This window comes from Phodopus roborovskii, unplaced genomic scaffold (genome assembly GCF_943737965.1).
Source record: "Phodopus roborovskii unplaced genomic scaffold, PHOROB, whole genome shotgun sequence".
Classification (NCBI taxonomy): Eukaryota; Metazoa; Chordata; class Mammalia; order Rodentia; family Cricetidae; genus Phodopus; species Phodopus roborovskii.
In genome coordinates, this window is record NW_026126407.1 from 21215048 (window position 1) to 21230721 (window position 15674).

General features: G+C 45.9%; 1 protein-coding gene across 1 annotated transcript in view; it reads left to right on the plus strand.

Annotated features, from left to right (window-relative positions):
• Window positions 1-1253: 1253 nt before the first annotated feature.
• Snap47 (synaptosome associated protein 47) overlaps window positions 1254-15674 on the plus strand; it is a 29551-nt gene continuing 15130 nt past the window's right edge. The window contains exons 1-2 of the mRNA XM_051180554.1: window positions 1254-1789; window positions 9868-10358. Of these exons, the coding sequence (XP_051036511.1) occupies window positions 1293-1789; window positions 9868-10358 (988 nt within the window). The 5' untranslated portion in view covers window positions 1254-1292. The remainder of the gene's footprint in view (window positions 1790-9867; window positions 10359-15674) is intronic.

Here is a 15674-nt window from a genome sequence, read left to right on the forward strand (position 1 = left end):
GCTTCTCTGGGTGTCTTCCCACCTCCCAGATTGGCTGTTCAGAGAGTGGCTCAGTGAGATAATGAAATTCCCATTGACTCCACATCACAGGAGCTAGGGATTTTGTCAGTGCTACCTCTTGTATGCTTACACCCATCCTGGTATTTGCTTATCAGGGACTTACAGGCCTGGTAACTTGTAGCACTGTCCCTGGAGCCTACAGCTGGGTTCAGTATTTGAGGGATCATGCTAAGGCTAAGATATTTACTAAGGAGTAAAGTCATATCATATGAAGACTATTTAAGAGACAGGGAGAGATTGAAAGAAACAGACAGTCAGAGATACAGACACAGAGAAACACTGGCAGGGAGAGGTGGGAAAACTCTGCTTGCCCAATCAGTACCACAGACTACAGTGTGGAACCTCCTTTCTTGACTAATATTTGGTATCTGTACAAAGAGGATTGGGCAATATATTCTATAAGGGTTAGTTTAAACCTGTTTCCATATTTACAACTGCCTTGATAAATATACTTATAAATATGAAATTATAAACAGTACCAGGTGTGCTGGCACATGTCAGTACTTCTAGTACTGGTTAAATAGGGCACAGGGAAATTGAGGCCACCCTGAGCTGCATAGCTTCAAAGTTTGTCTGAGCTACATGTGAGACCTTACTTCAAACAAACAAAAACCAAAGGCTGGCTCATGAGTAGACCACTTCCTAGATGCACCTGGGTGTAATCCTCATTACTGGGGTGGGGGGTGGAGGAGAAGTAGAAGAAAATGAAGCTGGCACACATCACTGCTTAAGGCTACATACCACTATCTGCATATAAATGCATCCATGTACATGTGACCCTGAGATTACTGTTCAGAAGGGGGACTTTTCTGTAAGCACTTGGACACATTCACCAAGATGAAAGAGGATCCTTAGGAGGAGGATCTTGTATAGATACACAGTGATAAGGACATCACAGCCACAGGGTCGTGTGCATGGGAAATGCCTGGGGCCTCGTCTGTACTGCTTGCACTCCTCATGGCTTGCCCAGCGGGCATAGGAGTGGAGGGTCTCATGTAGGGAGTGGTGGGACAAGCCCAGTTCTTGGTTCTGGTCTCAGCCCTCTCTACCCTTTACTTGCTGGGCAGAGGCCCAGAGCTCCCCCGAGGCTGTCCCTTCTCTCCTGGCTCACTTACTATCTGTGCTGTAAAGGAAATTGATATATTTCAGCCTCACCCACCCTCTAATTGTTTCTTTTCCCTCTGAGACAGATACTACAGCCGCCTGTGTGTAGTCCAGCTACTTAGAGACAGATGAGCGGTGATGTGCGTGTCCACTCCTGGCCTTGTTCCTACTACCTGACCCTTGAGAAGCAATGGGTTCCTGGGAAACTGACCTTGACACCTCATTCGCTGAAGTTCAGTGCAGACAGAAGTGAAGAGGTCCTTGTGGGCGTGCCTCTCTCCAGCATCACTGAGATCAGGAAGGAGGCTTCTCTCTTTATCTTCAGTGCCATCACAATCCTGGAGAAGGGCCAGGCCAAGCACTGGTTCAGCTCACTGCGGCCAAGTCGCAATGTGGTCTTCAATGTCATCGAGCACTTCTGGAGGGAGCTGCTGCTCTCCCAGCCAGGCACCGCTGCCGGCACAACCTCCCCCATGACCAGGGGGCAGGAGCTGATGGGACTGATGGCTAGTTCCCAAAGACGCATGGAAGATACTTCCAAGGTCCTTCATCACCAGGGAGAGCAGCTAGACAGTGTCATGAGGAACCTGGAGAAGATGGAGTCAGATCTAGATGTGGCTGACAGGTGGGCAAACTCCAAGGTCTGTTTCTCCTGGGAAGGCAGAGTGTCCTCTCGGCAAGCTCACGGTTAAGACATTTCCAGCACCCAGAGGAAAGGCTGTGCACCCTTCTGTGTAGACTGTGTGGGACGCAGCCCAGAGAGCCATTGCCTGTCACCACCTGGATCCTGTTGGTTCACAGAGAGTAGGGAGACGAGTGTCCATGTTGTGATGGGCTGTACGAGGATGGTGTCTCACTCTGTGGTTCCTGTGTGCTGTTCAGCCTTGTCCCCAGTTCTCAGGTCATGAGTGTGTCTGTCTCCTCCTGATAGTGATCAGCTTTGATGGGGGACAAATAGTTTTTTTGTGGTTGTTTTGTATATAGTTCAAAATGCCCTCATTGAGTTTGTCCCTCAGAGTGGGCTTTTTGTTTGTGTGCTTATATTATTTCTTTGGTAAGTTTTTCCACATCACTTTAAAAAATGTGACCCATTTGGAGCTCCTGTTTTTGTTGTCCTTTATTGGCTGTCTTGTGTTTTCTCTTCATTTTGCTCTGTCCTTTTTTCATTCTGGCTTATATTTCTTGAGTTTTTCTTTTATTCCTGTTAGATTTTAATTTCTAAGATTTTTTTTCTGTACATGTTGTTTGATTCATACTCCAACACTGCTTCCTGTCTGTTTTATCTTGGCATTTCAGTTGCCTTTGTTTTGTTTTATTATGTTTTCTTTGGTTTTACAAGGCCCTGGCTGTCCTGGAACTCACTTTGTAGACGAGGCTGGCCTCAGACTCACAGAGTTCTGCCTGCCTCTGCCTCCCAAGTGCTAAGATTAAAGATGTGTTTTTTTGTTTGTTTGTTTAATTGATCTGTCTCTCCTAAGTTTCCTTTTTCTGGATTTCTTTATTTTCTGTCTTTAATCAGAAGCATTTGTTCCAGGGTCCCTGTGTAGGGGGACTTCCAGGACTGGATTGTCAATAAAATTTCATCTTGGGTCCCTGCCTCCCTCCTGCAATGTGAGCCCTCTAGGCCTTGCTTGCCTTAGCATGGAGGTTCCAGCTCTCTCCTCTCCATTCTGACTCCTCTCAAGTGCCCAGGTTGTGTGTAGGATCACCATGTCTTCCTTCAAGTCGGCGTTCTCTGTCACTCACCCCATTCCACCCCTGCCTGTAGATGATGCTGGCACCGCCTTTGTTACTGCACCTGGATTTCCAGCCTCTCCTGCCACTGGTATACAGAAAAGTTTCCACAGTCTTTTGGCTGTCTTTCCCTGTCCTTGGGAAAGTGGCGTTCAGCTTGTAGTCCTTAAACAGCATTCCCTGAACATTTTTCCTAAGACCCATCTTTGAGTGTGCTCTTTTTCAACGTACCAAGTTCAAACTTATTTAAAATTTAAATTTCTGTGTTTTGTTTTATTTTTTTCGAGACAGGGTTTCTCTGCATTGCTTTGGAGCCTGTCCTGGAACTTGCTCTGTAGACCAGGCTGGCCTTGAACTCACAGAGATCCACCTGCCTCTGCCTCCAGAGTGCTGGGATTAAAGGTGTGTGCCACCAATGCCCATATATATATATATATATATATATATATATATATATATATATATACACACACACACACACACAAACACACACACTTGTGTGTGAGCTGCCATGTGGGTGCTGTGAATTGAACCCTGGTCCTCTGGAAGAAGTCTTAATTGTTGAGCCATCTCTCCAGCCCCTGAGCTTATTTTTCAGAAATTAGCTTGGAAATGTTCTCTTTTTGTTTTTGTAATTATATCCCTGTTATCTATAGTTCTGCTTTCTTGTTTTGGTTATCCCAGAGTCCCTCTGAAATTGTTAGGTAGGAAAATGGACCTCTTTGGTAACCTGTAGTATCGGTGCCACTCTGAGTAGCCTGGTGAGAGCTCAGACATGATTGTCCATGCCTCCTAGAATATGGATTAGCCCTTTGTCTGGCCTGTCTGCACTGCTGGCTACCATTGTCAGTCCCTAGCAGCCACTTTGGTTATCAGATATTTTAGGTGTTTAGTGCTGCATTCAGGAGCATTTTACTTAATAGTGATCCAATGTGCAGGATCCAATTTGATATGGCAAGGAGAAACTACAGAGTGAAACACAGGAAGATGTCTTGAGAAGGAGACCACTCACACAAGTCCTATTGCAATATAGCAATAGTACGTGTGATCTGTAAGTAACTATATTGTAAGTATGTGTGTAGGAAATGCAGCTTGTATAGGGTTTAGTACTATCCTTCCCTTCCATTATTCCTCAGGGCCTGGGAACATGTGTCCCTGTGGAAAAAGGACTGTGTTTGTAAAGAGTATGCGGTGCTCCTGAGCTGCTGCGTGGTGGAATGTCCAGGCTCTCTTGGTGCTTCATAGGCATGATGGCCTTTGCCATAGTCCACACCTGGTTAGGGATATGCTCAGTAGTAAGACTAGCCATGGAGGTATGTGTGTGTCAGGCTTGTCACAGGAACAGAGGCAGAGAACTCCTCAGACTGTCTAGAGTTGGCAGTTCTGTTCTCCTGGCTGTGACTTAGTTGGTCCTCAGGATGAAATAAGATAAAATGGATGGGGAGAGTAAACTCCCATGTGTTCTAGGAGTGGGGTCTTCCATTATTTCTTCTCTTCTGGTTGCCCATGTCATAGCCTGTTTCTGCCCCTGTGCATGTGGATAATTCAGCATATTTCATAGTTTGCCGAGTTAGAGTTCCTGTTGTTTACCTTTGGTTTCTGTTGGGAAACCAGGTTTAATCTAGACACACTGGAATCATCTGAGTTCCTGTTCTCTCCATGGAAACTCAGTAGGTGAGACCCTGCTGTTGTAGGGCTAGTCACAGTGGATGCTGGCCCAGTGCTCAACTCTTCTCTGAGGTGTGTTCAGGACTCCTCCTGACAGTGCTCACCCTTAAAGAGCCTGCTCCATCACCACCCCGCTCAAGTTGGAGAGGCCACATCCCTCCCACCTACCCACCTGCTATTTCCTGCACTGTTGTCTCATAGTCCCTGGCTCAGCATTCATGAGCGCCTCAGCAGAACCAGAGCTTTTGTGCTTTTAGTGTTAGAACCAGAGCTTTTGTGCTTTTAGTGTTAGAACAGATGTCTTGGCATGAGGCTCCAAGTGTTGGCTCTTGTATTTCCAGTATTTGTCAGTATCCTAGAGCCCATTGAGCCTGTTTCCATGGTAGGCTAGACTGAGGGTTGTCTGAGCAGGTTTGGTTCACAGAGTGGCCTCCAGCCTCAGAATTTACTGGGAGGGACTTGTGCATAAAGGGAAAACATTATCTGTTATTCTTTTGTTTGTTTGTTTGTTTGTTTACCACTTGTTGGTTGTGGCCCAAGTGTCTTGTCAACAGATGGACAGATAAAATGTGACATACACACTCACACATGCACACGCACATGCACACATACAGAATGGAACATTACTCAATGATAAAGAAGGATGAAATTGTGTCATTTACAGAGAGATGGAGGTACTTGAGATCGGTAAATAGCAGATTCAGAAAGAAATATACTGCATGTTCTCTCATGCAGAAGATAGGTGGAGGAGCAGGAAAGTAGTAATAGGACCGTCTGGAAGAGGGAGGAGTCCCAGTGGAAGGGGGTGGAGAAACAAGAGTAACAGTAAGGAAGTGCTACCTAACTGGGAGCAACTGGTGAGAGCATTTTCTTTCCTTTTTTTTCTCTAGACAGAGTTTCTCTGTAGCTTTGGAGCCTGTCCTGGAACTCACTCTGTAGACTTGGCTGGCCTCAAACTCAGAGAGATCTACCTGTCTCTGCCTCCCGAGTGCTGGGATTAAAAGTGTGGGCCACTACCACCCAGTTTATGTGAGCATTTTGACTGACAACTTAAAAAAGTGTACATCCCCTTGTCAGGCAGAAGGGATAGCAATAGGAAGAAGCATGAGGCTGTAAGCCTTGCCATTCCAGGAGGTGGGAATGAGGACACAGAGAGGGCCATACCAGGACCCAACAGGGGCTGCTTCTATGTAGAGCTGTGATGAACACACTCAATCACAAAGGCCACAGTGATGGTGGTCAGCATAGTGGGCTCTGATGGAAAATAATCTAGTCAGAGCAGCAGTGCCCCTCACACAAACACAGATAAGGAAAATATGGCATATCCGTGCAATGAAATGTCATTCAGCCATGAAGAGTAAAACCCAGCTGGTGTAGCAATACAAAGGAACCTGGGGATTATGATAGTCAACTAAGTAACTGAGGCACAAAAAGACAAGTGCTGCATGTTTTCTTTTGTAGAAATCTGGAGGGGATTGTGCATGTTTGTAGCTCCTGCCTGACTTAGTAGGTTCCCAAGCCCACCTTGTTTGTTTTTCCTCCAGCTATTCCTTAAGCAGAGTGGACATACTCAAGAGAGAGCAAAGCCCAAGTGTTGGGTCCCTGACCTGAACTGAGAGAGCCATTGTTGTGGTAAAGAGTAAAACGAAGCCCCTGAAACTCCATCTGTCAGGGAACATAGTAGCCAGCAGCTTAACTGTGAAGGGTTTGAAGAGGGAGGGCCACCACAGCCAGCTGGAGATTGGCTCCCTCTACCCTTCCTTGGGTTGCACTGATCAAGCCCCCCAGGATCCTCCACACCTTCAGCTCCTGGGAAGCTGTGAATGAGTCTCTAGGGGTTTTATAGACATTTCATTACATGGGGTGATTGGTTAAACCACTGGCCATCAGTGAGCCCCTTAACCTTCAGCCCTTTTTCCTTCCCTGGGGGCTGAGATGAGACTGAGGGTCTCCACCCCCTGATTCAGCCCTGGTCTTTCAGTGACCAGCCCTGTCTGGGTGCTATCTAGGAGCTGCTGACCAGCAGAGAGTTCATCAGCACATAGAATACACTTCACTTCCAGATTCCCAGGAAACAGGACAAGAACCAAATGTATTTCAGAAAGTCATTCTGAGAAATGCCTGAAAAGCACAGCACATTTAGGAATCTGCTCACTTTTTATTTTCATTTTGGGAAAAAAATAAAGTCATGTTGTTAAAGTTTTTTATAGGTGCCCTTTATCAGATTGAGAAAGTTTTCTTCCTGTGATAGAATTCTTCAGACTGGATGCTATTCTGATGAGCTTATAGCTTCCCTGTTTCACTAGCAGGGAGATGAATTACATTGATTAATTTTCAGGTGTTAAGCCATCCTCATCTCCCTGGGATAAGTATCTCTTATTTGTAGGTTAGTAGTTTTTTATGTCATCAACTATACTTCCTGATTTTTATAACGGATTTTACTGGGTTGGGATTCCTATGTCTGGTTGTGTCGGGTCGGTGAGTCGGGCGACTTGTGAGATGGATGGAGGATGGCGCTGCCCTCACACTGTTCTTTGAACAGGGCTGTGGACAGACAATTGTTGATCCTTATCTTTGGCAGAATTCACCAGTGAAGCCACTTAGGCCACGGTGTTCTCTCTGCTGTCATCCTTACAGATTTAGTTTCTAAACTTATTCAAATGTTTTTCCTTGCTTTGGTTTCAAAGGTTGAGCCATCTAGTGTTGTACATTTCAAATAAATTGTTAGACTTATTGGCACGGAGAATAATGTCCATTGCTAGTCCTGTGTCAGAAATTTATATTTTCTCTATAGTTTCCTTGGTCATTTCTTGTTAGTAATTTGCATTTTGTATTTAAGTCTCATCAAGGAACTGACTTTTGGCTCTGTCTTTAAAGACATGATCTCACTATGTAGCACTGGGTAGCCTGGAACTTACTTTGTAGGCCAGGCTGACTTCTAGTTCACAGAGCTCCAGTTACCTCTGCCTTCAGACTGCTGGGATTAAAGTCACAAATCACTCATTTTTGTTTATTTTCTCTGTGTGTATACAGGCATATATGTGCCATAGCATCTGTATGGAAAGTTGGAGTCAGTTTTCTCCTCCAATCATGTGGGTTCAGAGGCTCAAACTTAAATCTTTAGGCTTGGTGGCAAGTTCTACCCACTGAGCTATCTCCCCAGACCAGTTCCTTCCCCACCTTCCCGCCCCCCCCCCATTTTTTCCTGCTTCTAATTTAATGATCTCTACACTTGGGCTTTTCTACTTTCTTTGTATATATTTTAGTCTTCATTTTAAACCAATTTGAAATAGAAGCTTAGATAACTAATTTTAGACCTTTCATTTATTTGTTTATTTATTTTCGTTTTTGTGAGGCAGTATTTTTCTTGTAGCTTTGGCTGTCCTGGAACTCACTCTGTAGACTAGGCTGGCCTCTAACTCAGAGGACTGCCTGCTTCTGCCTCCTGAGTGCTGGGATTAAAGGTGTGTGCTAACACTGTCCAATCATAAACCTTTCTAATAATCACATACACATGTAGGAAACTCACTTTTCTCAGATGGGATCATGTTTGCTTCTCATGTGTATTGTATTTTCATTGTTAATCATTTTAAATGTTTTTTTTTTTCTTTTTTTTTTTAAAGATTTGTTTTTATGCCTTATGCTCTTAGAGGTCAAAAGAAGGTGTCAGATCCCCTGGCATTGGAGTTATAGGTGGTTATAAACCACCATGTGGGTTCCAGGAAAGAACCCAGGTCCTCTGTAAGAGCAGCAAGTGCTCTTAGCCACTGAGCCATTACTCCAGCCCCTTTAAATGTTTTATTTCCTTTTTGAATTTTTGGTGCATGTATTTTCAGGATTTGTATTTGTCATTTGGACATAGTGTCTTTGCAACTAGATGCATTCCCTGGCATGAGTGTTCTGCGCCCAGTTGAAAGCAGTGTGCATTCAGCAGATGCTGGGTGATTTAGTCAGGTTATACTGTTCAAAATTCCAAATTCTTACTTTTTTTTGGTCATTGTCCCATCGGCCATTGAAAGAAATGTAACTTTTGACGTCTACAACTGTGTTGTCTGGGGTTTTTTTTGTTTGTTTGTTTTGGTTTTGGTTTTGGTTGGTTGGTGGGATCAATTAATTTTGAAGTGGCATTATTTGGTACATAGATGTTATAGTGTTAAGTCTTCCTGTTGGGTGGATTCTCTATCATAACAACGCCTCTGGTAGCATCCGTTTACTGTTAGCATCCTGTGTATTATGTGTACATTTCAGCTCTTTGTTTCTGTGAATCTTCTCTTTCATGTTTTACGGTGTTTTTGTGAACAAGGTATAGCTGCCTCTTGTTTCTTTCAAGGTGATCATGTCTTTTAACTTTGTCCATTTGCTTTTAGTCTGAATGCTTACTTGGTTCAGTTTAACTCATTTAATTCTGCTTTGTGTTTACTGTTTGTTCTTTTTGATAGTTGCTTTTTCTTTTTAAAAATTTTTTATTTATATTTTATGTGTGAGTGTTTTGCATGTATACCTGCATGCCAGAAGAGGGCATCAGATCCTATAATAAATGGTTCTGAGCCATCATGTGGTTGCTGGGAATTGAACTCTGGTCCTTTGGAAGAATAGCCAGTGCTCTTAATCACCAACTCATCCCTCCAGCTCTGTACAGTTGCTTTTTCTTTCCTACCTCCACTTGATATATTGGATATATTTCTTGTTGCATTTGTGTTGTGCAGTCTAATAGACACTAGCTATACTAAAATTGAATTATATCAGGAAGTGGCTTAGACATAGAGCTTTGGCCTACTATGCATAAGGCCCCGAATTTGATTCCCCAACTCTACAAACAATTACTTAATTGAGTCAAGAATTGAATTTCTTAGTTGCCATGGCTATATATGAAGTGTTTGGTAGCTACATGTGCCTCCAGTTATTTTAGACAGTGTTGACAGAGCATTTCCATACTGCAGAATGCTTTAGCAGACAGCTCTGTAGAGCTTGATGGATTCATGGATTCATGGATGGACTCTGAGTCAGAACTCTCCAGGTCAAGGCATGGTGTGGAAAGAACAACATGAGTCATGTGCACATGTTGTTGTATCTTTGGTTAGCTGGATCCCTTCCACACAGGTGTGCTTACCACCCCAAGCCTCAGGTCCCCACCCTGTGCTCTTTCTGTTTCCTAAGTGCTTGTTGGGGAAGATTGAGTATAAAACGGTAACATGCTCTACAAAGATTAAAGCAGTCTTCTGGAGAAAAACAAAAACAAAGGCCTTACATACACCTCAAAACTGACCATCTCTGACTTCCATGTTTTCTTTGCTCTTTTAGATTGCTGACAGAATTGGAGTCTCCTTCCTGGTGGCCTTTTAGCTCTAAGCTTTGGAAGACGCCAGCAGAAGCCAAGACCAAGGAAGCTGCCTCTTTAGCTGCTTGTGAGCCCTTTGGAAAGGAAGGGGTGGTGATCAGAGTCCCTGCTATTGTTTCTCAGAGAACAGAGTCTCATTCCAAGCCAGGAAAGCTCACTGTCCTGGTTTCTGGTTTGGAAATCCATGACTCCAGTTCATTGCTCCTGCACAGGTTTGAGAGGGAAGATGTAGATGATATCAAGATCCACTCTCCTTATGAGGTCAGCATACGCCAGCGGTTCATCGGGAAGCCAGACGTGGCTTATCGGGTGATATCTGCCAAGATGCCAGAGGTCATTCCCATTTTAGAAGTGCAGTTCAGCAAGAAGATTGAGCTCCTGGAAGATGCCCTAGTGCTCAAGAGCAGGACCTGGACTTCCCCTGCAGAGGGTAATTGCTCCATTCGGCATGCAGGTGAGTGGCCAGCAGGGCAGTGCGTGTACCAACTTCCAAAATTGGAGCCTCACTCAGCATGCTGTGGTGTGTGTTAACGTGCGCATCAGTCAGCAGCTGCTGGCCCTAACTTGTAGGCAGTGAGGGGTCTGTACAACCCTTCCAGACTGCCAACTTAAACCTGTCCTTGACAGATAACTGAGTTTCAGAATAGGGCAGTGCCAAAGCTTGTTTTTTTGTTTTGGTTTTGGTTTTGGTTTGGTTTTTTTTGAGACAGGATTTCTCTATAGCTTTGGAGCCTGTCCTGGAACTCCCTTTATAGGCCAGGATGGTCTCGAACTCCTAGAGATCCGATAGCCTCTGCCTCTTGAGTGCTGGGATTAAAGGCGTGCGCCACTACCGCCCGGCAAAGGGCTTCTTGGTTCTTGACTGTCTCCCAAAAGTTCACCTCTCAGGGTTGCACTGTTAGGAGGCAGTGGGGCCTTTAGAAGGGAAGGCCTTCTTGGAGGTCCCTTAGGCCATTGGAGGCTTGCTCTCTATTCCCAATTCTTCCTGTCTGCTAGTGATAGTGAGCAGTTTTGTTCCTGCTATGACATACTACCTCACCACAGGTCAAAAACATCAGGGGTCACTTGACCTTGAACTGAGACCCTCTAGAACATGAGTTAGAGCAAATCTTTTCTAAGTTGGTGTTTGGGTATTTCCTTGTTGTATAGAAAACTGACTAGTGTAGGTAGAGGTATTATCAGCCCGTTCTGTGGTACTTTAACAAAATACCAGAAGCTAGGTGTTTTATAAAGAAAAGATTAGCTAGTTTACCATCCTGAAAGCTTCAAGTCCAAGATTGGACAGCTCTGGTCTCTGGCAAGGGTCATTGCATGGCAGATATGCAATGGTGAGAGCACTTGACAAGACAGGATACTGAGAAGATTCAAGGACCAGGCTTTTCTCCTTTATAGCAGAAACTTACTAGGATCCCATAATCTTTCTCAAAGACAGTATCTCTGTGAGCTGATGACCTCCCCCTAGGCTCTGCCTCTCAAAGGTGCTACCACTTCCCAACATCTCTTAGCACCTAGCATATGAGCCCTTGGAGACTCACTCAGACCATATCTGAACAATAGTAAAGGGTTTGGGTTAAGTCAGCGAAAGGAAGCTTCAAGCCCTGAGCCCTTGCCTTTACACCTGCCCACACCTGCTCTGACACGTCCCCTACCAGCTTACCACTATCTTTGGCATTGAGTTGGAACTTTCCAACCATAACCTGGATGTGCATTGTAGGGGTCTGAATCCTTGAATTTTTGGACACAGAGCTGTGTTTTCAAGTTCAGGTGCTATGTGCTGGGTCAGGTGGGGCAGCAGATCCAGGATAGGGGTAGTACATTTAGACATGATGATTTCACCATGGTATTCAGTTTCCCTGGATTAGGATTAGCAAGGTGAGGACCCAAGTATAGCAGATGAAATGCTGTGCTCAGCCCTTTCTAGAGAAACTCTCAAGACTGTGTCTGGGCCTGGAGAGATGGCTCAGTGGTTAAGAGCACTGGCTGTTTTTACAGAGATCCTGAGTTCCCAGCAACCACGTAGTGGCTCACAACCATCTATAATGGGATCTGGTGCCCTCTTCTGGCATGCAGGCATACATGCAGACAGAATACTCATACCTAGTGGAGGCAGGAGTAAGATGATGAAAGCTGGCACGCACCATGTTGGGGAGGAGGCATGTGATATCACGACTGGGTGGTAGCTGTCCCAGGGGAAGGATGACTGAGGGAGGAAGTGCCCCCCCGGGGGTGGGTGCTGCAGGTAGGAGACATTACAGTGTCTTAGGAAGGTGGTAGCCATCCCAGTGGGAGGAGGACTAAGGAGGCCTCACTAGCCTACAGGTAAGGTAACCTAAGGAAGTTTTCATGACTTCACTGCTTTGGTGGCTTCTGTTAGAGTTTTACTGCAAGATAGGTACCCGTCCAGTGGGTCTTGTTTGGCGGGAATTCTGCTAACCTAGTGTTAGCACCTAGTGTTAACAGAAGTTCTAGGCATGTACACAGACTGCAGTGGTTCACTGCCCAGATAGCATTGTCTTTAGGGAGCCACAGGTGTGCTTCCTGTTCCCACTCCTGATCAGAGCAGTTCTCCAGCTGGTGCAGGCCAGCCTCCGTTATTATAGACACTGGCTTCAGGATGTCTCCATAACCATATTCTTAGCAACAGGGATTTGATTGAATTACTGGGAACTGGTCCTTTGCAAGGGACACAGAAAAGTGACCATCACTGGGACTCTTGTGGGGGAGCATGACAAGCTGTGTTATTTTATGTCTTCTGGGGACTGCCTTGGAGGGAAATGCTATCCTCATTTCTAGTGGATGGGTGTGCCTCCCAGTTGGCTGGTCTGTTCAGGAAGCTCACATGTACTGAGGTTTGGTGGGGGAGATGGCTTCCAAGTAGGTGGGAACTCAGTGGTTTTCTTGCCCACAGCTTGATGGAAGGGTTGGCACCTTGCCCGCACCTTCATGCACTGCAGTGCTCAGCCAGCTTCTGTCTTACCGCTGGGAGGTGGAAATTGGAGGCTGTGTAGGTGGAAGCTTTGACTGAGGAGGCCCCAGGGCCCCAGCTTCTTCTGAAGGTGTGCTGTGTGCATGTGGCCACACAGGGGCAGTCTTGAAGCATGGCGAGCGTCTGCTGCTGGAGTTAAACTTTCCCTGGGAAGCTCCCCAGAGACTATTGGAGTGAATGCTTCCTGCAGACCACAGAGGCTGCCAGTATCAAGGGCCTGGGCCTGGAGAGCAGGAAGATTGGCATGTTGTCTCAGGACAGCACAGCTTGATTGGTGTTTCTCTTTGTAGCATGCTTAAAGCCATGTGAGCTTAGACTACTTCCAGATTTTCAGGCTCGTTATCTCACTCGATGCCGCTCAGATTTTGAGTTTTAGATCATGGGATATTTGTGAATAGTAATGGAATCATGAAGCATAAGTCTGCATATGAAACTCACTGCTGCTTCATTAACATAACTGTCCGACTTATGTTACATAGACCAGGCGTGATTTTATACATTCTTGTCAATGATGTTGTTCATAGTTTCAAAGTGTCCTGGAGCTTGTAGCTCATGAACTCTGGGTTTTAACATTTTTGTGTCCTTTGTTGCCCCCAACCCCAAATGTGCTCTGTCATTAACTCCTAATATTAGTGTGCCTCCTTGTCACATCCAGGGAGCATCAACACCGGGTACCTGGTCTCTTCCCTCCACCTGGCTACTCTGATGGTACCTCTGATGGTGCCTCAAAAAGCCTATAGGAGGACTCCCTGCTGGAGTACATGATCAATTTGTTCCAGGCTGATTTTAAGACCTAGCTAGGAAGCCCTGCAGGGTCCTAGGATATTCTATTGCTATGATGAAACACTATGAGCAAAAGCAAGTTGGGGGAGGAGAGGGCTTAATTTGCTAACACTTCCATATAACAGTTCATCATCAGGGCAGTAACTCAAACAGGACAGGAACCTGGAGGCAGAAGCTGATGCAGAAGCCATGGAGGGTGCTGCCTACTGGCTCTTCCTATGGTTTGCTTAGACACCCAGGGTTGGGTCCTCCCCCACCAGTCGTTAAGAAAATGCCCTGTAAGCTGCATGCAGGTTGGCCTTATGGAGGCATTTCATCAATTGAGGTTTCCTCTTCTTTGAAGACTTTAACTTAGGGTGAGTTGACATAAAAACTAGCCAGAGCAGTGCCCCAGGATGAGGTCCTCAAGTGTACAAGCCCTGTGCTGTGTTTGGTTGGGTTTTCACAAGGGTCCCTGGTGATACAGGTGTTACCTTTTGCCGGATGGTGATCTTTGGGGATACAAAAATGGGTGTCAGTGTGACTGATGGTGCTCCTGGGCTCCAAAGAAGGGTCCTCAGGGTTGCACAGTGCTGATCTGAGTTGGCCAGATGGCTGGTTAGGAGAATGGTTGGCCCTCATGCACCTTCGGTCTCCATGCTCCAATGTAACTCTGTGTTGCAAAGTTACTGTGAAAGTATAGGTGTCTGTGGAAACACAACTTGATCTCCTTCACTGGTCCTGCCCTGTGGATACATGTGCACTTTGTGCTCTGTCTTTGTACCAGCTTCTCAGGCCTCATACAATCTGCAGCCCCTACCAGAGGCACTGCTTTCCTTGTACAGATGGATGAGGAAGGTGCCCAGGAGGGGGCTCTGCCTAGGTCAGGCCGCTGTCTGTCTGTGGAGGCCAGTGTCTGTCCCCTTTGCCAACTGACTCCCCTGAAGTCTTACTCACTGCAGAAGCCAGTTTGCTGCTTCTATTAAACCGATCATTAGTGACTAAAGAGATAGAAACCACCCTGTGCAGAGCCACAGTAATTCTTCTCAGATGCTTCAAAACATGGATCAACAAGTCTGCAGCCAGCCCTGGAGGTGGCAGAGTTCCGTGGCTTAGATGGGTCCCAGCTGACCCCACAGTTCATGGAAAACATCCCAGATGTATTAGTAACATCCATTAGGAGAGTCTTGCTTCAGTTTTCTGTTTGTTGAAGTCCTGGTTTTTCAAGCTGTTGAAACTCAGTCAGTCAGGGTCAGCCCTGAGGTTTCAGTCACTGGGGAAGCTTCAGTCAATCTGTCTGTCTCCTGAGCTTCAGTCAGTCAGTCTCCTGTAGCTTGAAGTGTGGTCACCATGGTCAGTAGCTTTGGAGTTCTGCTTCCCAAGTCCATGCTGCAGCTAAGGCTCCCAAGAGGCTCTGGGGAAAGGCCTCCCCAGTGTGGGAGCAATGAGGCTGGGCAGTGTGACGATCACAGTGTGCACCGCTAATTACAGGCCAGTCAGCACGAGGCAGGGGGACCCCTAGTGCAGGCAGCGGGGGTTCTTCGGACCCCTGGATGGGTGTCCTTTGCCTTCTCACCCACCTGGAGGAGCCCTCTTTATCCTGGGCTCTCACCCCGAGCCCACCTACCATTATCTCCTTAGGTCGATGATTTCTCACACACCTTTTCTCTAGCTGTGTCCACTTGCTGTAAAGCAGTGCTGTACCAGCCAAGAACTCCCATGGAGAAAGGCGCTCAGCAGTGAGCCCTGGGAACTGGAGGTGTGGGGGAGGCACATAGTTACAACCACCACATTAGCATCTGGAAAATACAAGTTTGTAATCAACTGGTCACAACCTGGTGCTTTTTTTTTTTTTTTTTTTTTTTTTTTTTGAATGTAGTAAGAAAACCACTGTCCCAATGATGGACCCTAACTCTCCCTAACTCTGCTATTTGGTAGATTGGATTTACAGGCTAAAGTGTGCAGTGTGTGTGTGAGCTGAAGGGGGTTCACCTCTGTTCACTCACCTCTGTTCATCTACAA